The sequence below is a fragment of the Emiliania huxleyi genome, assembly GCF_000372725.1.
Source record: "Emiliania huxleyi CCMP1516 unplaced genomic scaffold EMIHUscaffold_32, whole genome shotgun sequence".
Classification (NCBI taxonomy): Eukaryota; Haptophyta; order Isochrysidales; family Noelaerhabdaceae; genus Emiliania; species Emiliania huxleyi.
The window spans coordinates 284349-305546 of record NW_005199601.1 but is presented as its reverse complement, the minus strand read 5'-3'; the positions used below and the strand labels follow the sequence as shown (position 1 = coordinate 305546).

Sequence of the window (21198 nt, the reverse complement as noted above, 5' to 3'; positions counted from 1 at the left end):
TCGTCGGCGGACACGGCGTACGTGCTCGGCTTCTCCGTCATCATGCTCAACACGGACGCGCACTCGGTGCAGATCAAGGCCAAGAACCGGATGAGCAAGGCGGACTTCGTGCGCAACAACCGCGGCATCGACTCGGGCGCCGACCTGCCCGCGGAGCTGCTGTCGGCCGTGTACGACGACATCCAGACGGACGAGATCCGGACGGGCATGTCGCACGACGACATGGGCGAGGCAGAGCTGCTCGAGTTCTTCCGGCAGGGCTCCACCTTCCGCAAGTTCAACCACGCGCGGCTCGCCGCCGACCGGCGCCACTCGTGCCGCCTCTGGCCTGCCGCCCGCGAGGAGGCGCGGCCTTGACATGTCGCCGAGCCATGTCCACAGGCACCACTCGTGCCGCCTCTGGGTCGTCGCGGACGAGCTGCGCTACCAGAACCTCGCCGCGCGCGGCAAGAAGGAGAAGGCGATCCCGCTCGGCCTCATCGAGACCGTGCTGCTCGGACCGGCGAGCGAGGTCTTCCGCCGCAACGGCGTCCGCGCCGAGTCGTCGGACGGCGCCGCCTGCTTCTCGCTCGTGTGTGGCGGCCGCACGCTCGACCTGCAGGCGCCCCCCGCCTCGCCGCCCGCCGCCGCACGCGCCCACACAATGTTGGCGAGGGGTGGAGGGCTGAAGCCAGCCAGCCCGCCGCACCGGTGCCGCCTCCGCCACCGCCGCGAGCAGCGCGTCCGCAGCCACGGCGAGCGCGGCGTTCCTCTACGCCATCGCGGCAGCCTCAGGCCGGAGCGCTGTTTGGGGTAGGCGCTCACGCCCGAGGAGTATGGCATCTGGACGCACTACTTCCAGCAGGTGGCCAGACACTTCCGAGACACTTCCGAGACACTCCCGAGTATGGCATTGCGAACGCACTACTTCCAGCAGGTGGCTAGACACTTCCGAGACACTTCCGAGTATGGCATTGCGGACGCACTACTTCCAGCAGGTGGCCCCGAGCGGACCACAACAGCAGGAGCAGCGGAGAGAGAATGACACGCTGAGTGCCGCCCACTCGCTGCGGACGAAGGTGGTCGAGCGGACCAAGCTCGAGCAGCACGCGCGCCGCGTCGCGCTGCGCGGCCAGCCACGCGAGGGTGTGAACAGGGAGGGTGTGAACAGCGTCTCTTCACACCTGCAGCTGTGAACAGGCCAGCCACGCGAGGCCTTCGTCGAGAGCGCGACGTCCGTCTGGTGGTGCGAGATCCTCCCCAACTGGGAGTCTGCAAGCCTCGAGCCGCGCACGCAGCTGCTCTGGTGGGAGGGGGCGCCGAGCGCGGTGCGCGCGCAGCTGTGGCGGATCGCGATCGGCGAGGCGGCGGCGGGGAGGGCGGGCTACGAGGCGGCGGTGGCGGAGACGCGCCCCGTCGACCGCGTGGCGGCGCTCGACCGGATACAGAGCGCGCTCGCCCGCCCCGCCGCCGCCGCCGGCTCGGCGTCGCCCGTCGAGCGGCCGTGGGCGGGTGCGCCGCCAGAGCTCAACCGTGGCCACCACCCTCGATGCGTCGCTCACTCCTGGTCCTCCGCTGCCGCTCAAGGTGCGCCGCCAGAGTTCAACCTCTTCACCAACAGCGCGTCGCCGATGCACGCGAAGCTCGTCTCGCTGCTCGCCGCGCTCGAGGCGGGCGCGCGCATCGGCGCGCCGCCGCTGCGCCGCCACGCGGCTCTGCTCTGCGCGGCGCGGCTGCTCTACTACCTCGAGCCCCTTGTCACGTCCAGGACACGTCCATGACATGTCCGAGACACGCCAACAGGCGCTGCTGCTCTACCTCGAGCCGCCGTCCGCGCACGGCTGCATGTGCACGCTGCTCGGGAGGCACGTCCTCGCCCAGTTCACAGCTGAGGGGCCGTCGTGAGCTATGAATGGCCTCGCTGCTCGGCAGGCACTTCCTCGCGCACGTGGAGGAGGGGTCGCCGCAGCTGGCGTGGCGGCTGCGCGCCACTCGCTCGTGCCTCAAGCGCGAGCTGCCCGAGACGCTCGAGCACTTGGGCGAGGTCTAGCCGAGATCTGGCCGAGATCTGGCCGAGATCTGGTCGAGATGCAGCCGAGACATAGCCGAGAGACGCCGGAGATGAGGCGGCGGTGCTCGAGCCGCTCACACGGCTAGCCGCGAGGGGTAGCCGAGACCGCACCTGTGGGCTCGCTCGGCGTCTCGCTGCGGCTGGCAGACCCACCGCTACCGCCCCTCCTCGAGCTCGCGGCGCCCCCTGTGTGTGTGTTAGGCTCGCTCGGCGTCGGGCTCGACGACTTTGTGTGCGACTGGCTCTCGTCGCTCTTCCTCTCCACCCTCGCGCTCGACACGGCGGCGAGGGTCTGGGACTGCTACTTGCGCGACGGCGAGGCGCTGCTCTGGCGCGTCGCCGCCGCGCGCGTCGCCGCACACGCCGCCGCTCTCTCGGCCGCACACGCCCGCGACGCGTCCCTCACGACACGTCCGCAGGCACGTCGCCGTCGAGCTGCTCCGGCTGCTCGAGCCGCGGCTGCTGCAGGCTCTCTCCCGCGACGAGGCCCTCTCGCTGCTGCACCACGCGTCCGAGTTGGGCGGCGCGGGCGCACTTGCTTGTCGCCCCGCTGCTGCGCCGCGCTCGCCCGGCCCGCCAGTCGAGGCGGCGTTGCCGGTCTCTAGGCGAGCGGCAGCTCTTCGGCGCCCTCGCCGCCAGCGAGGGGACGGCCCACGAGATGCTGCGCCTCGATTTCTCGCAGCGGTTGCCGATGCCGACCCTTGCGTCGGGCGGCGTGGTCTTCGACTTGTGGACAAACTCATACGAGGCCGAGTTGGGCGCCGGCGCCGCCGCCGCGCCGCGCGCGTACGAGCGCGCCGCGTCGGGCTTGCGGATGGCGGACGGCGACCGCGCGCGGAGCGGCGATCGACAGCTCTTTCTGTCTCCTTGAGCCGCCGCGTTCCTTGTTCAGGAACCCGGGCGCGGAGGCTGCTGTCGGAGGAGTCGAGCGCGCCGGAAGTGCCGCCGCTGGCCGCCCTCTCGAGCGACGCGTCTGCGAGCTCGAGCGCGGGCCAGCCTGTCCTCTTCCCTCGGCGAGGCCCGAGCGCCAGGGCACGCGCGCTCCGACGCGTTCCGCCGCCACTCCTGTAGGTGCGCACGTGTCGCCGTCGAAGCGGCTGCTGCGGCCGCTCGAGACGTGGATTCGCGGCGTGTGGGAGGGTGGCTAGGGCGAGCGGTCCGTCGCCTGGGCGAGCGGGCCAAGCACACCGCGACCAGCCCCGCCGTATTTCGCATTTTTCAGCTCTGCCCCTCTGCGTTCTGTGGACACCCCGTTGTGGCTTTGCCCCTTCGTTCGGCTTTGCCCTTGTGCCGCCTTGTGCCACCACCCAAACTCCAACCGCCACTAGAGCTGCGCGTGGCGCACATGCGGCTGCCATGTGTACCGTCTCTCTGCACTCTCGTTCTTTCAACAACGAAACTTAAAACGAGATCGAGCAGCGAGCTCTCTCGAACAAAGAGAAGTCTCCACACTCTCGGCACCCCGTCACAGGCCCCACAGAGTTCGCACGTTCAGCCTTCCAACGCTCCTCTAGCAGCCTCCCCGCGCCCGCCGCTCTCCTGCGCCTCGACCTCCTCCTGGGCCTCGATCTCCTCCTCCTCGTACAGGAGCTGCCGTTCGGTGGCGAGGGCTTCGTCCCCGAGGCCCTCCACCGCGTAGCGCACGAAGCAGACCTCGCAGACGTCGTACGTGGTGGGGTGCAGGATGGTCGCGTCGCCGTTTGCGCACGTGTAGACCGGCTGCAAGGGGGACAGCTGCGTGTCGCACAAGTCGCAGATGACGGACGAGGGCAGCCGGTCTGCTGCGTGGTCGAGCAGCGCGTCGATGTTCGCCGACTCTCGCACTCCATGCTGCTCAATTAGCAGCTGCCGCATCCGCGCCCGCCCGGTGAGGCGTTCCAGCGCGCCGCCGCAGACGCAGAGGGGCGGGCAGCCCTCGCCTCCGCCCTCGGTGGCAGCCACGACCCGCGAGGCAATCATGCCTCCACCCGCCTTGGCAATCAGCGCGTCGATGAGGTCCGCCTTCTCGAGCAGGCCGGAGTCGCTGCCGCCCACCTCCTTGAGCCACGCCTTGAGCTCCCGGATGGAGCGGCCTCTAAGCGCCTCGGAAGGCGCCTCAGCAATCGCGCGCAGCGACGAGTGCCGCTCTCCAAACCGGCGCAGCAGCCTCGTCATGAGCGGCGCCGCCTGCTCCGCCAGCCGATTCACCACCCCCTCCTTGGAGACAGCATCCTCTGCGCTGCTGCCGTCGCCCGTCTCTGCGCTAAAGATGAGACGTCCGCGTGCGGGGCCGTCCTCGTCTCCCGGGTCAAAGTCCACGCGAACCGGCCGGCGGCAAGAGGGGCAGCGGGCGTGGCCCGCGCTGTTGAAGGAGGAGGCGAGCGCCCGGTCCCAGCAGCCCAGACAGTAGGGCACCGTGCAGCGGCAGGGCAGCGGCAGCCGCTCGCTCTCCAAAAGCGGGTCGAAGCAGATGGCACACTCCATTGGCCGCCTCCTGTCTGGTCTCGAGGGATCGAGTTGCGGAGCTCCCAGCTGCTCGGTGTACGAACTCTGTTCACACCGAGCAGCAGCGGAGGGCGGCTGGCACTAAGCACTGGGCGCCCAATTGCGCTGGATAGAAAAGAATTTTTAGGCGACAAGCCTCTCTCACAGCACACTGGCACGACAAGGGCGCGGACTGGCGCGGACTGGCACACACACCGGCTCACCACCGGAGCCGCCTAAGCGACTCCGTTAAGAACGGCAATGCACTCCGCACCATGCACAATGCCGCTCTCCCCGCACGCTAGCTCGTTCACCGTCTGCCACGCCACGGCGGTGTGGAGGACGACAGACAAGCGCTGCATCTGCAGCCCGTGCCAGTTCTTGGTGGTCCATGTGACCTCGTCCAGGTGCTGAGCGTGCGAAAGTTTGTTGCTCAGCTGGTTCGCCGCCTCCCTCAGGCAGGGTGCTGCGAACCTCCTTTCCAAAGCCTCCGAACGCCTCAAAATCAAACAAACGTAGATCGCAATCCTGCTCCCGCGCAAAGCGGTAACTGTATGTACTCCTCGAGATCTCTCCAAATCTGCCCTCTGATTAACCTAGTAGTGTCCCCAGCTATGGGCGTGTCCACGTTGGAGCCAGGTGTGGTGTGGGCGCGAGAATAGCTCCGCCGTTCATGGAGGCAACCGATGCGAGTCGACTGGTGTGTGTCGTCGTGGTTTCGTATCAAGAATACTCACTCACACACCCTGGTACATGTATCTAGATATGAGGCTCGTCGTCGAAAAACCGCTATGAATTATGAAGTGCGCAACTTTCTTTTTCGCACGACCCACTCACACCTGGCCCCCAGCGTAGTAAAATTCTTTTTCGCGTAAGGTTCTACAAAAATCGATCAATACCGTTGCAGGTCCCCTCCCCCCTCCCTCTTTTTCTACGCTCACGTTAACGACGCACATTGGGTTCCATTGCCTTTCTTCCGATTTAGTTGCGGTTGCGCCGTCGACCCTGGGGTGTCGTACATGGAGCGCCACTCATTAACTTAGCGCTACGGTCCGCGTATGTTGAGGCTCGAGGCTTGTGGCCACTGAATGCATTTTTCGGCACCCCGCCGTCGAGCCAGAGCGAGGAGGAGTCAGCAAACCTGTTTCATAATGTCATTGACACCTTTGCATTCGTCGCCAGTGAAAGTCGCGTCGCACATCTTGGAGCACTGTCTCTCATCTGCCTCCGTGGTCATGAGCCAGAACCCAATGTGAATCGCTGTGACGCCGCTCAGGTCGATGCCCCAGTTGTTGACCGGCGTGCCGTCGCTCGTCACGGAGAGCTCAAAGCTGGAGAAAAGACTCGCGGAATTGTAGGGTCCGTGTTTGCCGGTTTTCGTGAGCGCGGCATTCTGGTAGCTCTTCTCGTAGCTCTCGGTGGTGCAATATCGCATGTCGTCACTAAACTTCGAGCCGTAGGCAAATCTTGTGTTTGAGAAGACCGGCTGCTCGCGGATTCCGCCGCACCCGTCGCTCTCGTGCCAGTTCCAGTAGCTTGTCTCGTACACGACTGCGTTCGGGGGATTGCAATCTGCTGACGAGCAATACTGCTGGCCCGACGGTGCCCCAGCGAAGATGTAGTCATCGAAAAGGCCGGAAGTCGCGGCACACTCGTGAGACTCAGGTGGCTTCTTCACCTGACTCTTCATCTCACCTTTGGCCGTCAGATTCACCTTGAACTTGGTGGCCGACGTGTCCAAGGTCGCACCCTCGAGGTACGCGGCTATGCCGCGCACAAAAACTTCGTCTCCGTCCTGCCCCAGCCCATGCTGAAGACGCATGTAGGCCACAGGGAATCTGAGCACGAGCTTGCCGAAGCTCGTGCTGTTGGGGTCCGAGAATTCCTTGAGCTGCGCCTGTGTGATGTTGGGCAGGGAATATCCGTCCGAGATTTTCATCCCATCCTCGTTGTACGTGGGCTCGACCCGGGGTGGCGAAGGACAGTTCAAGATCTCGCGTCGGCTCTCGCAGCACGTCTCGTCCTCGGCGAATCCCCCATCGAGAGTGGCGTTGAAGGCCTGGCATTCTGCGCCCGAGGCAGGGAAGCATTTGAGCACGACGGGTAGGGGGGCTGTGCCCGGGCGGTGTCCGGTGTGGAGTCCCCTTCTCATCCCGCCTGTGATGTTGGGTGTGAGGTCGTGGAAGCTGTGATCCCAAGGGGGGAGCTGATCCCACTCCCAACTCTCAGGGGCAGTAGGTGGGCGAGCTTGGAGCGCGCTCATCTCGATCGTCAAGGCGTCGCTACGCGCGGTCTTCCGCGGGGGGAGCTTCGCCGACGGGTGCGGGACCGCGGCGCAGCCAGTGCCGTGGCGATGCCTCCGGCTGCTGCGGCGGGCGGCTTGCTGCTCGCTGCGATGGCGAAAGACTCGTCTCGCCACACGCCAAGGGAGGAACGCGACTCCAGACTGACCCTCGACGCTCCAATGTATCACACCCCACGGTCCACGGTGCTAGATGCTTGGGTCATGTAGAAAGAAAGAATTTAAACAAAACAACTCTCTCTGTAGAAAGAAAGAAAGAACACACATAAGCCAGAGGAGGGACGGGAGGACGGCACGCCGCCACCACACAGGGATTTTAAGGAGAGGAGTGTGGTGCTAGCCGTCGCCCACCCTTGGGCGTCCGCCTCTTCCTATCTCTCTTCGCAGTCCCTCGCCGATTCTCGCTGCAACCTTCATGCCACCTCGCGGTCTTCCCACTCTCGTCGTTCTCTCTCTTGTCGCTTCTTCCTCTGTCGCGTCGCTCTCCTCTGCCTCGTTCTGCGACGACGTCGCTGCAGCCTGCCGACCGATCCCTTGCTCTCGCCTCTCGGCGTAACTCTGCTTGGGTCATGTGGAGAAGCCGAGGTCCGTCGTTGATTTCTCTCTTTTGGTCCTAGGCCCTACCATCTGCCCCCCCCCCCCCCCCCCCCGAGAGAGAGAGAATTCTTGATACGAAACCACGACGACACACACCAGTCGACTCGCATCGGTTGCCTCCATGAACGGCGGAGCTATTCTCGCGCCCACACCACACCTGGCTCCAACGTGGACACGCCCATAGCTGGGGACACTACTAGGTCACGCATGGCATCACAGAAGTTTTATCTCTGGGCCCCGAAAGGCATCTCTAGCAGTGTCGTTACACATGCCCCCTCCCCTCCTGGGCGCATGCGCCTCACGTCTCGCCAGAGCATAAGCCCTTGGCGTGTGGCGAGACGAGTTTTTCGCCATCGCAGCGAGCAGCAAGCCGCCCGCCGCAAACAGCCGGAGGCATCGCCACGGCACTGGCTGCGCCGCGGTCCCGCACCCGTCGACGCAGCTCCCCCCGCGGAAGACCGCGCGTAGCAACGCCTTGACGATCGAGATGAGCGTGCCTGAAGCTCGCCCACCTACTGCCCCTGAGAGTTGGTTATGAGTGGGCTCGGCTCCCCCCCTTGGGATCGAAGCTTCCACGACCTCACACCCAACACCACAGGTGGGATCAGAGAGAGACTCCGCACCGGACACCGCCCGGGCACAGACTCCCTACCCATCGGATCGCACAGGGCCCCCTCGGAGCAGCCCACACACAATCACGCATCGGCAGAATTAGTGCCTGAGTCAGGCAGACAGCACAGACAAGGAGAGGAGAGAGAGGAGAGAGAGAGAGAGGAGAGGGGAGAGGGTGAGGGTGTGTGCACACGTGTGGAGAGGGAGGGTGTCTGTGGTGGGCTGTAGTCGTACTACGTGGTTAAAACCACGCGCCCCTCAGGAGCTTAAGGTAGAGTGGAGCGTCCCAGACGCCTCGGTGCCATCCACCGGGTGAGACCATCCGGATCAATCGAGCCCGCCTCCGGCGGGCCGTCCCCGCGATGGCCCACGGTCCTCCGTCGCCTGGTTGAACCCCCTGCCTCCCGGTTGACCCCCCGGTCCCCGTACACGACCATGAAATAAACTCAAAGTCCACCACAGCCACCAGCCTCCACCTCCACCCGCGAGCCGCCACCGCTGCCGCCCGCGACGCCGCCCGCCGCGTCGGATAGCCGCGACGCGCGCATCGAGTCGCGTCGGAGAGCCGCGCCGCACCAGCATCAGCATCTGCACCACCAGCAGCAGCAGCACCACCACCACCACCACCCGAGAGAGAAGCGCACCTGCCCGACGCCGCCCGCCGCGTCAGACACTCGCGACGCGCGCGTCGAGCCCAGTCGCACAGCCGCGCCGCCCCAGCAGCAGCATCGGCACCGGCAGCAGCAGCACCACCACCACCAACAGCAACAGAGACAGGCAGTGCAGGCGCAGAGGCGCTCGCAGAGCGGCGCTCAGCGCCGCGCACGCCACGCTGCGGACCGTCGGACGAGCGCACCGTACGTCGGCGGCGAGCCGCGTCGCCAGCCGTCTCGCGAGAGAGCGGCGCCGCCGCGTGCGCGCAGCAGCCGCCGCGGCAGAGGCGAGCCGCGGCGACGTCCGCACTAACGGATAACGGCCATTGGCGGTTTCTCTCTCTCTCTCTCTCTCTCTCTCTCCCCCCCCCCCCGACGCGGCCGTGTGTGCCCCGGGTGCGGCGCCGCGAGGTTCGGTTAGGTAGAAAGGTGAAGAACAGCCAGGCTCGGACTGGACACCAACGCGGTATGGGTGGACGCTGGAGAGATGATGACGCGACATGTCGCACTGTGCATTCTCCTTTCTGACAGGTCACGCCAACAGTTACGATTCGACGCCGCAAAGTGCACGCCGACGCAGCAAAATGTCAGCCCGGCCCTGATAATGGTCCGCTTTGGCTGGCTCGTCGCACTGGCGGCGCTCGGCCGCGCGGCGCCGGAGCGTGCCGCGTCGCGGCTGCCGGTGGTCCGCGCCGCGAGCCTCGAGAAGCAGGCGCCTCGTCGGCCGCTTCCCGCCGTCAGCGAGGCGCAGCCCGTAGCTGCCAGGGCTCGGCGTGTGGTGGATCGAAATAACGCAACGGCCAACCTCACCGCTCGGGCAGCCGCTCGGCCCGACGCCACCGCTGGCTGGTGGGCGCGCGCCGGCGAGCCTCCGCCGCTGAGCGAGGTCGCCGCCGGCTTTGGCGGCGTCGGCGACGAGGCGGCGGGGCTGCAGCTGCTCGACAACCTTCCCACGGACCATGCGGTACAGCGTGACCTCCACCGGCGCCTGGCGCGGGGCGCTCTAGGCCCCGAGGATGAGACGGCGGAGGGGCTGCTAGCGGCCGCTGGCGCTTGGGGCGAAGGCGGCGGCAGCAGCAGCGGCGGCGGCGGCGGCGGCAGCGACAGTGGCGGCGGCAACGGTGCGAGAGGCGGCGGCCGCCGCCGCGTAGCGCGCCGGAGCCGACGCGCGGCGGACGCAGCCTTCGACGCGGATTTCACCACCCGCGGCGAGGAGGAGAGCGAGGAGGAGCTGGCCGCGGCGCTGCGGCTTGTGCTGCAGTCGGACGAGTACGAGACGGAGGGCGAGGAGGGGCGGCGGCGCGAGCCGAGACAGCGGCGGCGGCCGACGCCGCGAGCCGAGCTCTTCACGCCGGCGGCCGCCTCAGGGTACGAGGGCCTGGAGGAGGAGGAGGCGGAGGACGAGGACGCGTTGCTCGCCGGGCTGGACAGCGTCGGCCTCGACGACGTGCTCTGGGGCCAGCTGCTCGCGGCAGCAGGGTTGGAGACAGCCGGGTCGGAGATGGCTGGGCTGGAGCCGCTCGCGCGCTTGAGGAGAGAGCTGCCGGGGGAAGGAGAGGAGGAGGGTCAAGGGGCGGCGGCCCCCCAGAGCGAGGGGGAGCTGCTGCCCTCCCGGGCTGATCTGCCCATTCAGTCGCTTCTCGCAGAGCTGACGGACGCCGTCGGCGAGGGTAGCGCGGGCGGCGGGGGCGGCGAGGGCGGAGATGACGCCGGAGAGGGGGCGCCGCCAGGCGAGGCCATCGTAGACGACGACCTCGCCGCGGCGATGGAGGAGCTGCTGCGCGCCGGCGGCGCAGAGGCTGGCGGTTTGGCATTCGGCGGCCCGCCCCTCTTGCAGCGAGGCGAGCGCGCGGAGCTGGCTGCACCGGGCGATGCCGGCCCGGAGGTAGGCCGAGCGAGCCAGAGCCGTCCGGGCCGAGGCGCGGGCGACGAGCTGCTGGCCGAGCTGCTCCAGCTCTCCGGCGAGGCGGGCGGCCAGACGGCCGACGAGCAGATTACCGACGAGCTCACCCCGCCGCTCACAGAGCCGCTCGCGCCGGCCCGCCCGCCCGCCCGCTCTCGCCCCGCCGTCGGTGCGCCGTCCGCCGGCTTCGACGCGATGAGCCTGGCGGTGCTCTCCGGCGGGAGCAGCGCCCTTGTGCCCGTGGTCGTCGCGCTCGACGCGCCGGTCTCTTCGGACGACGACTTGGCGACCCTGCCCGTGGCGATGCCGTCCGACGGGTCCGGCACGGACCTGGCCGCAGCCGGGGAGGAGCTGGTCGAGCCGCTGACTCCAGCCGGCGGCGGTGCTGCGCAGCCGCGCGCCTCCCAGCACGCAGCCAGCACCGTCCCCGGACGCCCGCGCGCTTCCCAGCACGCAGCCAGCACCGTCCCCGGACGCCCGCGCGCCGCCCAGGACGCAGCCAGCACCGTTCCCCGCCGCCCGCATCCCGCCGGCTTCGACGCGATGAGCCTGGCGGTGCTCTCCGGCGGGAGCGGCGCCTTTGTGCCCGTGGTCGTCGCGCTCGACGCGCCGGTCTCTTCGGACGACGACTTGGCGACCCTGCCCGTGGCGATGCCGTCCGACGGGTCCGGCACGGACCTGGCCGCAGCCGGGGAGGAGCTGGTCGAGCCGCTGACTCCAGCCGGCGGCGGTGCTGCCGGCGGGTGGGAGGAGCAGCAAGCCGAGGAGCAGGCGGTGCTGGACGCGCTCGAGGCACTCCGCTACCTCGACGCTCCCGCCGGCTCCGAGCAGCTTCTCGGGCTGGGCGGCGGAGAGGAGGGCGGCGGAGAGGAGGGCGGCGGCCGGGGCGGCCCTGTCTCGCTGCCCGAGGTGCTCGCCGCCGCCGTCCACGACTACCTCCGGCCGCCAGAGCCGCGTGACGCTCCCCGCCACTTGCCGCGCATCGACATGGACGTCGGCCCGCCGCGCGTCGACATCGACTTGGGTATCGATGCGGCCGACCTCGCGCGTGACCTCGGCTTGGCCGCCGGCTTGGCGGGCGTCTCGTTTGGTGGGAGCTTCGCCTCTGGCTATGGCTCTTTCGCGCTGCCCGCGGCGGAGCTAGCTGAGGCGCTGGCGTTCGGAAAGGCAGCCGATGGTTCGCCCGGCCGCCTCCCGCGCATCGACATGAATGTCGGCCCTTCGCGCGTCGACATCGACTTGGGGGCTGACGCGGCGCAGCTGGCGCGTGATTTGGGCTTGGCCACCGGCATCGCTGGCGTGTCGCTCGGCGGCAGCTTTGCATCGGGTGGCTCGTTCGCGCTGCCACCTGCGGAGATGGCAAACGTTGCGTTTGGCAGGGCGGCCGGTCTGTCCCGTCTGCCGCGCATTGACATTGGTCTCACTTCGCCTCACTTCGACTTGGGGGCTGACGCGGCGCAGCTGGCGCGTGATTTGGGCTTGGCCGCTGGCATCGCCGGCGTGTCGCTCGGCGGCAGCTTTGCATCGGGTGGCTCGTTCGCGCTGCCACCTGCGGAGATGGCAAACGTTGCGTTTGGCAGGGCGGCCGACGGGCTGCCCCATCTGCCGCGCGTCGACATCGGCCTCACGTCGCCTCACTTCGATTTGGGCGTCGACGCGGCGCAGCTGGCGCGTGATTTGGGCTTGGCCGCTGGCATCAACGGCGTGTCGCTCGGCGGCAGCTTTGCATCGGGTGGCTCGTTCACGGTGCTGCCGACGGATCTCCTCGCGTTTGGCGATCGCTTCCCTGCTGCAGCGTCCCCCGAGTTGGTCGAGCCGTTGCGCGACATCCCGCAGCTCGCAATCGATGCGGCCGACTTCGCGCGCGACGTCGGCCTCGTTGCCGGCCTGGCGGGCGTCTCGTTTGGCTCGTTCGCCTCTGGCGTCGGGTCTTTTGCGCTGCTGCCGACGGATCTCCTCGCGTACGGCGATGGCTTCGGGGCAGACGGCCACCCTCCGCTGGTGGAGCCGTTGCGAGACATGCCGCAGCTTGGGGTCGATGCAGCCAACCTGTTCAGAGACCTCGGCCTGGCAGCAGGCCTGGCCGCCGTCTCCTTTGGGGGAAGCTTCGCCTCTGGCGTCGGGTCCTTCGCCCGGACCGGCGCCTCTCCCTTAGTCCCTACGGATGCGGGCTTTGCGGCCTTGGACGTGGGCTTGGACGCCCCGCTTCTCGACGATCTTGGCCTCCTGCGAGAGCTGCCGGCGTTTGGAGCGCTGAAGCAGCTCGACGGCCTGCTGTCTGTCGGCGCGAGCTTCTCGTCCGCCGCCTCGTTTGGCGGCGCGGGCCTCAGCCCTTTCGACGCGCTCGAGGTGCTCGGTGTGGACATGTTGCCGCCCGCTCTTGGCCGCGGCGAGCTCGGCGCGTTGCCGACTGCCGAGGACGTACTCCGCGACACCGAGGCGTTCGACTTTGGCTTGCGTGAGCTTGAGCTCGGCCGTCTCGTGGACGGACTTCAGCTCACCTCGCTCGGCGGGGGCAGCTTCGCCTCCGGCCTCTCCTTTGCTGGCGGGGGGCTGGCGGGCCGCGACGCGCTCGCCGCGCTCAACTTCGACGACCCGCTCGGCCCGCTCTTCGACCCGTTCGGCCCGCTCGGGCTGGATACGGGGCTCGGTGAGGGGCTCGACGCCGGTGCGCGGCTCGGCCAGAAGGCGGCAGCGGCCGGGCTCGCGGGGCCGCTTGCCGGCTGGCGCGGCGTTGAGGGGCTGGACAGGCTGAGCGACTTTGAGCAGCTGGAGGGCCTCGATCTGACGGACTTTGCTGCGCTCGGCCACTTGTCGATGACGTCCGCCTTCACGTCGATGACATCCTTCACGCTCGGCGGTTTGCCCCAAGACCTGCTGGCGGCCGAGCTCGACTTCGACCGGCTCACTGAAGGAGGACCCTCAGGGCGCGCTGGACCGAAGGCCGCGCTGGACGCGCTCGCCACGGGCATATTCGAGGACGGGCTGCCGACCTTGCTCGACTTCGACACGGCCGGCTGGACCGAGGCGTGGCCCGACGCGCTGCGGATGGACACGCTGCCCTCGATGGCCTCGCTCACCTCCGCCACGTCCTTCGCGGGGCTCGACCCGCGGGCGGCGGAGCTGACGGACCGACTGCTCGACTGGGAGGCCCTGGAGGAGCTGCCCGCGGCGCTGGCGGGCGGCTTCCCCGGCTTCCCCGACGCGCTCAGCGACGAGGCGCTGCTCGATTTTGCGCTGCCAGCCGGCCTGGACGCGCTGTCGATGGCGTCGCTCACGTCGGCCCTCTCCTTCTCGCGTGCCGGGGCGGGCCTGCACGACACCGACCGGCTCACCGAGCTCCTCGAGTGGGACGCCCTCAGCGACTTGCAGCTGCCGGCGGCCGCCACGGCCGACTTTGGCTTGCCGGGCGGGGTCGAGCTCACAGACTTTGAGCTGCCGGAGTTGGACGCGCTGGCCGACTTCCACCTCCGGGGCCTGACCGGGCTGTCGATGGCGTCGCTCACGTCGGCCCTCTCCTTCTCGCGTGCCGGGGCGGGCCTGCACGACACCGACCGGCTCACCGAGCTCCTCGAGTGGGACAACCTCGCCGATCTGCAGCTGCCGGCGGCGATGGCCGGCTTTGGGCCCGCCGGCATTGGGCCCGCCGAGGAGCTCCTAGACATGGACCGCCTCGACGGGCTGAGGGACTTCGACTTGCTCGGCGCGCCGATGGCGGGGCTGTCGATGGGCTCCTTCTCCTCGGCGCTCTCCCTTTCGGGCGGCGCGCCGCTGCCCGACCTCACCCTGGTCGAGGGGCTCCTCGACTTCTCCGAGCTCGAAGACGTGGCTGCGCTCAAGGACGTGGCTGCGCAGTCTCGCGCGGCTGCGGGCGGCTTCGGCCTGCCCGCTCTCGGGCTGCCCGACCTGCCCGAGCTTAGGGACATTGAGCAGCTGGACGAGCTGCTCGACTTCCGCTTGCCGGGCAGCCCGGCCGCCTCCTTCTCCTCCTTCGCCTCGGCGCTGTCGTTCGGGGGCGCTTTGCCGGGGCTGACCGACCTGGCCAGGCTGGCGGACGCCGAGTGGCTCGAGACGCAGCTGGCAGGCGGCTTCGACGGCTTTGGCGGCCTCCCGGGCCACCCGCTCCTACCCGCCGCCCACCCGGCCGCCCAGCCCCTCGAGGCGCTGCTGCGTACCGACCTGCTGGGCACAGAGCAGGCCGATGTGCTGCGCGACTTGGACCTGGACCTGCTCCGCGACCTGGACACGAGGGGCATGTCCTTCGCGGGCAGCTTCACGTCGGCGGCCTCGTTTGGCGGGGTGCTCGGCGGGTTGCCCGCCCTCAGCCCGCTCGATGGCTTGCCCCTGCTCGACGGCTTGCCCCTGCTCGACGGTTTGCCACTTGACGGCGGCCTGCCCGCGCTGCCCGATGCGCTGGGCGGCGACGCGGTGCGCGACTTGGACCCCCTCGTCTTGGGCCTCGAGTCGCCGGAGCACTTGTCGATGGCGTCGTTTGGGTCGGCGGTCTCGTTCGGGGGCGATTTGGCCGCCTACTTAGGCCCACTCGCGCAGCCCTTTGGGGCGGCGACGGAGCCGCTGCATGCGTTTGGACAGGGCGGCGCGCCCCGCCTGCCAGAGCTCGCGGACCTCGGGCCGACACACGGGCTACAGCTCCCAGGGCTGCTGGAGGTGGCCTCCACGGCGAGCTTTGGCTCGACGCTCTCGTGGGGCAGGGCGCATTTCGCCGACGGCACCGACGGTTTTCCAGCACTCGAGGCCGCCTTCGGTGTCGGCAGAGCCGGCGGGCAGTGGGCGCCCCACCCCGGCCTCGACGTGCCGATCGACGAGCTCACGCTCTTGGACGAACTCGGCGTCGCCGGCTTGGGCATATCGGCGGCGAGCTTTGCTTCGGCTGTCTCGCTTGGCGCCCAAGCCTTCGCCCTCGGGCAGGGCCCCGCGGCCGCCGCTTTTGGCGCGGCGGGGACGGATGATGCCGGAGCGCAGTGGGCGCCCCATCCTCCGCATATGCCCGGCCTCGACGTGCCGATCGACGAGCTCACGCTCTTGGGCGAGTTGGGCGTCGCCGGCTTGGGCTTATCTGCGGCGAGCTTCGCTTCGGCTGTCTCGCTCGGAGCCCAAGCCTTCGCTTTCGGGCAGGGCGGTTTTGCGCCAGTGGCGGCGGCGGCCCCAGTGGATGAGATCACTCTCTTGCGGCAGCACGCAGCCTTGCTCGGACAGCCCGGGACCCCGGCGCTGGGGCGTCTCGGCGGTGGTTTCATCGACATCGAGTTGATACCGCAATCCTTCACGGGGCACAGCTTCGCGTCCGGGATGTCCTTCGGCGGTGGTGCCGAGCTGGCAGCTGCCCGCGACCTCATTGAGGGCACCGGCTTTACCGCTGTCGATCGCGCCTTTGCCGGCGGGCTCGCGGACGGCTCGCTCAGGCCGGCTCCGGCCTTGGGCGCCGTCCAGCTCCCCACCCCTGTTGGCGGCAAGGACGGGCTTGGCGCGGGCGGCGCTGACCTCGACGACAGCGCGGCCTTGTTTGACGAGCTGTACGCGGCCGCTGGCGGGCTCGACGACGCGTTTGGCCTCGAGCCTGTCGACCTCGCGCAGGCGGACTCGTACCTGGCCGAAGAGGACCCGACCCTCTTCCGCCTCGACCGGCGCGAGATGCAGCGCGCGGACGCCATCGACCTCCTCCCCGGTGTCGACGACATGCCGCTGCCAGAGGTTTACGGGTCTGCTGGCTTTGGCGACGACCCGCTCGGCTTCCTGATGCGGCACACGCCGCCGGCGACGGTGCCGACCGACAGCGTCAGCCTGCCGGAGCTCACCCTCGTACCCCCGGTGGCGTCGGGCGACTTTTTCCTCACGCAGCCGCCGCCAGCCTCGTCGGGCGACTTTTTCGTCGTCTCTCTGCCGCCGCTGGTCCGCCCGGGCGCCGCCTTCGCCTCCTTCCTGTCCTCCGCCCTGCTCCCGCCCTCGCCGCCCTCGCCGCCCTCGCCGCCCTCGCCACCCTTTTCGCCGCCCTCGCCGCCCTCGCCGCCCTCGCCGCCCTCGCCGCCCTCGCCGCCCTCCCGTCCGTCGCCGCCATCCTCGCCCTCTTACGTGGATGTGAGCATTGCGCCCTCTGTGTATTTTGGCTCGGTGGTGGCGGTGGTGCCGCCGTCGCCGCCGCCGTCCGACCTCGTCTGCAGCGACGAGTGCCCCTACGCCAAGGATTTCGTCTGCGACGACGGTGGGCCGAACTCCCAGTTCGCCGACTGCGAGTATGGCACCGACTGCGCAGACTGCGGGCCGCGCACGCTCCCGCCGTCGCCGCCGCTCCTGCCAGTCAACCTGCCGCTGCCGTCGCCGCCGCAGCCCGCGCGACCCGGATGCACCGCCTCTGTCGCGAGCAACTTTGACCCTCTCGCGACGCTGCACGACGGCTCGTGCGAGTACCTCCCCGGCGGCTGCACCGACCCCGATGAGTCCAACTACAACCCCGCCGCCGCGGTGGACGACGGCTCCTGCGTGCCGCACACGATCGGGTGCACAGTCCCCGCGGCGAGCAACTACCAGGCCAACGCAACCAAGGACGTCGGCGGGTGCACCTTTGAGGTGGACGGCTGCACGGAGCCGTCGGCGCTTAACTTTTGGCCGGCGGCGACGGCCGATGACGGGACGTGCATCGCGCGGCGGCCGGGCTGCATGGCGGGCCAGGCGTCAAACTACAACGCCGAGGCGACCGTGCACGACGGCAGCTGCAGGTACGTCGTCCGGGCCTGCACCGACCCGACGGCGCTCAACTTTGCCGCACGGGGCGACCCGCCCGCGAGCCTCGTCTTTGAGCCAGACCCTGCGTCGTGCGTGCCAAACCGGACGGGCTGCGTGGCTCCGTCGGCGCTCAACTACGACGCCTTGGCGACGTTCTACGACGGCTCGTGCTCCTTCGCGGTGGTCGGCTGCCGCGACCCCTCCGCGCTCAACTACAACCCGCTCGCAGAGGTGGACGCGGTCGGCAACCGCTCGTGTGACCTGCCTCGACTCGGCTGCGCCTTTGCATCGGCAGCCAACTACGACGCGGACGCGACGGTGGACGACGGCAGCTGCGACTTTCCACTCGCGGGGTGCACCGACGCGCGCGCGGCCAACTACCTGCCGATCGCCACCTCGGACGACGGCTCGTGCGCCATCCTCGGCTGCACGCGCCCCGGTGCGAGGGACTTTGACCCCGAGACCAACGTGTACGACGGCTCGTGCCCGCCCACGCCCGCAGGCTGCACCGACCCGGCGGCAGCAAACTATGCGGCGTGGGCGGACGTCTCCGACGCGGGCCTGTGCCGCTACGGCGGCTGCACCGACCCGCTGGCCGTCAACTTTGCGCCGTCCGCCACGTTTGGCGACGGGTCGTGCGTCGCGCCGCTGCTCGGCTGCACCAACAGCTCGGCCGCAAACTACAACCCGCTCGCGCAGCGCAACGACGGCGGCCGATGCGAGCCGCTGCGGACCTTCTTCTTGGGGGAGGGGGAGGAGTCCCCCGGCCGTGCGCTGTCGGAGAGGGCGCCAGGGCTGCTCTACGGATGCACCGACCCGAGCGCCGTCAACTTCCAGCCGCTCGCGACCGCCGACGACGACAGCTGCGTCGCCCTCGTGCTTGGTTGCATGGACACGGAGGCGCTCAACCACGACCCGGCCGCCACGCGCTCGGAGGGGTGCGAGTACGAGGTGGTCGGCTGCGACGACGCGGCCGCCCTCAACTTCTTGCGCCAGGCGACGCGCGGCTGCGCCGATTGCTGCTTGCCTCGCGTGCCCGGCTGCATGGCGCGCGGCGCGCCGCCGTACGAGGCGTCCAACTTTGAACCCGAGGCGACGGTCGACGACGGCTCGTGCAGCTTTGTGCTCTCCGCGTGCCTCGACCCGCTCGCGGCCAACCACATTCCTGGCCTGAGCGGAATCGCCGCCGTCACCACCATCAGCAGCGGGTGCGAGTACGCGGGCTGCACCAACCCTGACGCGGCCAACCACGACCCGCGAGCGACGGTGGAGGATGGATCGTGCGAGCGGCCGCCGCGCGGGTGCACGCAGCCCGCCGCGGCCAACTTTGTCCCCGCGGCGCGCCTCGACGACGGCTCGTGCGTCGTGATTGGCTGCACCGACCCGGCGCGCAAGGAGTTCCGCCCACAGGCGACGGTGGACGACGGCACGTGCTCGTGGTCCGTGCTCGGCTGCAGGTCGCCGAGCGCGGACAACTACCTGCCCGCGGCGACGGCGGGCGGGCCGGAGCTCTGCGCGGAGGCGGGCTGCACGCACGCCGTCGCCCTCAACTACGACCCCGCCGCCGACCTGTACATGGAGGGGGCTTGCGAGTGGGCGCGCGGCGGCTGCACTGCCTTACACGCGCTCAACTACCTCGCGTCAGCGACGGTTGACGACGGCAGCTGCTACGTCCTCGGCTGCACCGACTTGCTCGCCAACAACTACGCGGACAACGCCACCGCAAACGACGGGTCCTGCCTCATCTACCGAGGCTGCACCGAGGCGAGCGCGCCGCCCGCGACCCCCAGCGCACCCACCACACACACGCACGCACGCACACACGCACACACGCACGCACGCACGCACGCACGCACGCACGCACGCACGCACGCACGCACGCACGCACGCACGCACGCACGCACGCACGCACGCACGCACGCACGCACGCACGCGCACCCTGCTTGTAACGCACTCCGAGCCCACCGCCCTCCGCCGACCGCAGGACCGCGCCGACAACTTCAACCCCATCGCGCGCGTCGACGACGACAGCTGTCTGTATGTCGGGTGCACCGACTCGTACGCATCCAACTACGACGTCCTCGCGACGATTCGCAGCGGCCGGTGCGAGTACGCCGACACCGCGCCGGCGCCGCCGCCGCCGCCGCCGCCGCTGCTGCTCTCGCCGCCGCCAGAGTCACCGGACGCCGCGCCGCCGCCGTCCTCGTCGCAGCGCGTGCCGCGCTGGGCTTGGGGGCTGGTTGGCGCGGCGGTGGTGTGCTTGTGCTGCGTGCTGGGCGGGCTCGCCTATGCGAGGCACCGGCGCCGGCGGGCCCGCGCCGCTCAGGCGGACGCCGCGCTCGCGGCTGCGGCCACGGCGCTGGGGCAGCCACTCCTTGCCGGCGGCGCCAGCGGAGGCGGAGGCAGCTCGTGTAGCGGCGGGGCCGGCGGCGGGGCCGGCGGCAGCGGCGGCGGGGGGGGGCCTGACGCAAGCGCGCGAGGCGAGGCGCGGAGTGGAGGGCAGCCAGTCGCGGTGGTGCAGCGGCGTCCCGTCGATCTGGCTCAGCTGGCGCAAGGCCTCGGCGAGGCGCAGCTGGGCGCCTCGTCGGCGGCTTGGCCGCCGACGACGCTCGCGCTGCCGCATGACATACGTCTGCCTCTCGTGCCCGGCGAGGGCGGTGGGGCGGAGCCGGGTGGCGCCGGAGCTGACGGCACGCGATCGCCCGGCGCGTCGTCGTGGGGGGCGTCGACCCTCTCGATCATCGACCGACAGGATTTGGCCGAGGGCGGCGATCTGGTCGATTGTGGAAAGGAGGTGGAATACCGGATAAACTATCCGTCCGCGAGAAGGTCGTAGCGTACGTGAGTGATGTGAGAGAGTGCTGCATGTACGTTTAGAGGTGGCAGCACGCTTTTGAGCTTTGACGTTTGAGCGGCCGCACATTGCTCGGTACCCCCCCTGCCCTTCTAAGCCCGTCCCTGCTGCTAGGGGGGGGGGGGGTCTGACCCCCCAGCAGCAGAGCGCTGCTGCTGGGGGGGGCGTCCCGACCCCCCCAGGCCCAGCACGCAGCAGCAGAGCGCTGCTGCTGGGGGGGGGTCCCGACGGCTCCCGACGCCGACCCCCCCCAGCAGCAGAGCGCACTGGACCCAGCTCCCGCCTCCCGCCGCCCCCCCTCCCGCCCCCTCGGCTCGTGTTTGAGCGGTACGCTCGAGGCGGTTGTGTTCACCGCGCCTTCGAGCCCAATACACCTTCGTCACGTGTCGAGTGCTGGCGTTTTACTAAAGACTTGTGACCATGGTGAGTTCGTGCACCCTGTCGATGCAGCCTCCGTCCGTCGCTAGCCTCTGTGACGGCGTCGCCGCCACCCATTCCGACCGCCCTCGCGGCCTCCGACGCCCGACTTTAAAACTCTCTCAGGTGGGAGGTGCTAGCAATACGAGTAAAAAAAGGAATAAAAAGCATGTGCTCAATGAAGTGCTCAATCGTGAGACGCGCTTGCGCAGCCCTTACGCCGCCTTAACCCTTTTACGTCCACATTTCGAGTGAGTGAAAACCAACTCCTGAGCACGGCGCCGCAGGCGCCTGTTGATAGGTCCAGGTGATAGCCCTGGATGGGCAATACATTCGCCTACCTGGGCCTCAGATCGCCCGACCACGTCCCGGTGCTCTGCGTTCGGATTTGTGACGCCGCCGCACCGCGCCGCGGCCGGGGGCCCGCCGGAGGACGAGGATGGCCGTGACGGACCGGGACGAGCTCTGGGAGGTTCAGTGTCAGTGAGTATATTGTAGAGACCGACCATGTGCACAATATATTGACTGAGAGCTAAGCCAGGGGAGGCGATGCCGGGGCCGTACAGCAGCTTGATGGTGCTTCGCCGGCGTAGAAGCGGCCGCGGA

General features: G+C 69.2%; 2 protein-coding genes across 2 annotated transcripts; one reads left to right on the top strand and one right to left on the bottom strand.

Moving 5' to 3' along the window:
* Positions 1–3541: 3541 nt before the first annotated feature.
* Positions 3542–4513, bottom strand: EMIHUDRAFT_207660 (hypothetical protein; the record flags this gene model as incomplete). Its single annotated transcript, XM_005774037.1, has 1 exon — positions 3542–4513. The coding sequence occupies one exon, from the start codon at positions 4511–4513 to the stop codon at positions 3542–3544; it is 972 nt and encodes a 323-aa protein (XP_005774094.1).
* A 4768-nt stretch (positions 4514–9281) lies between these two features.
* EMIHUDRAFT_101509 (hypothetical protein) lies at positions 9282–20157 on the top strand (the record flags this gene model as incomplete). Its single annotated transcript, XM_005774036.1, has 2 exons — positions 9282–18971; positions 19306–20157. 2 exons carry the CDS (start codon positions 9282–9284, stop codon positions 20155–20157), a joined length of 10542 nt encoding a protein of 3513 aa, XP_005774093.1.
* Between the last annotated feature and the right edge of the window lie 1041 nt (positions 20158–21198).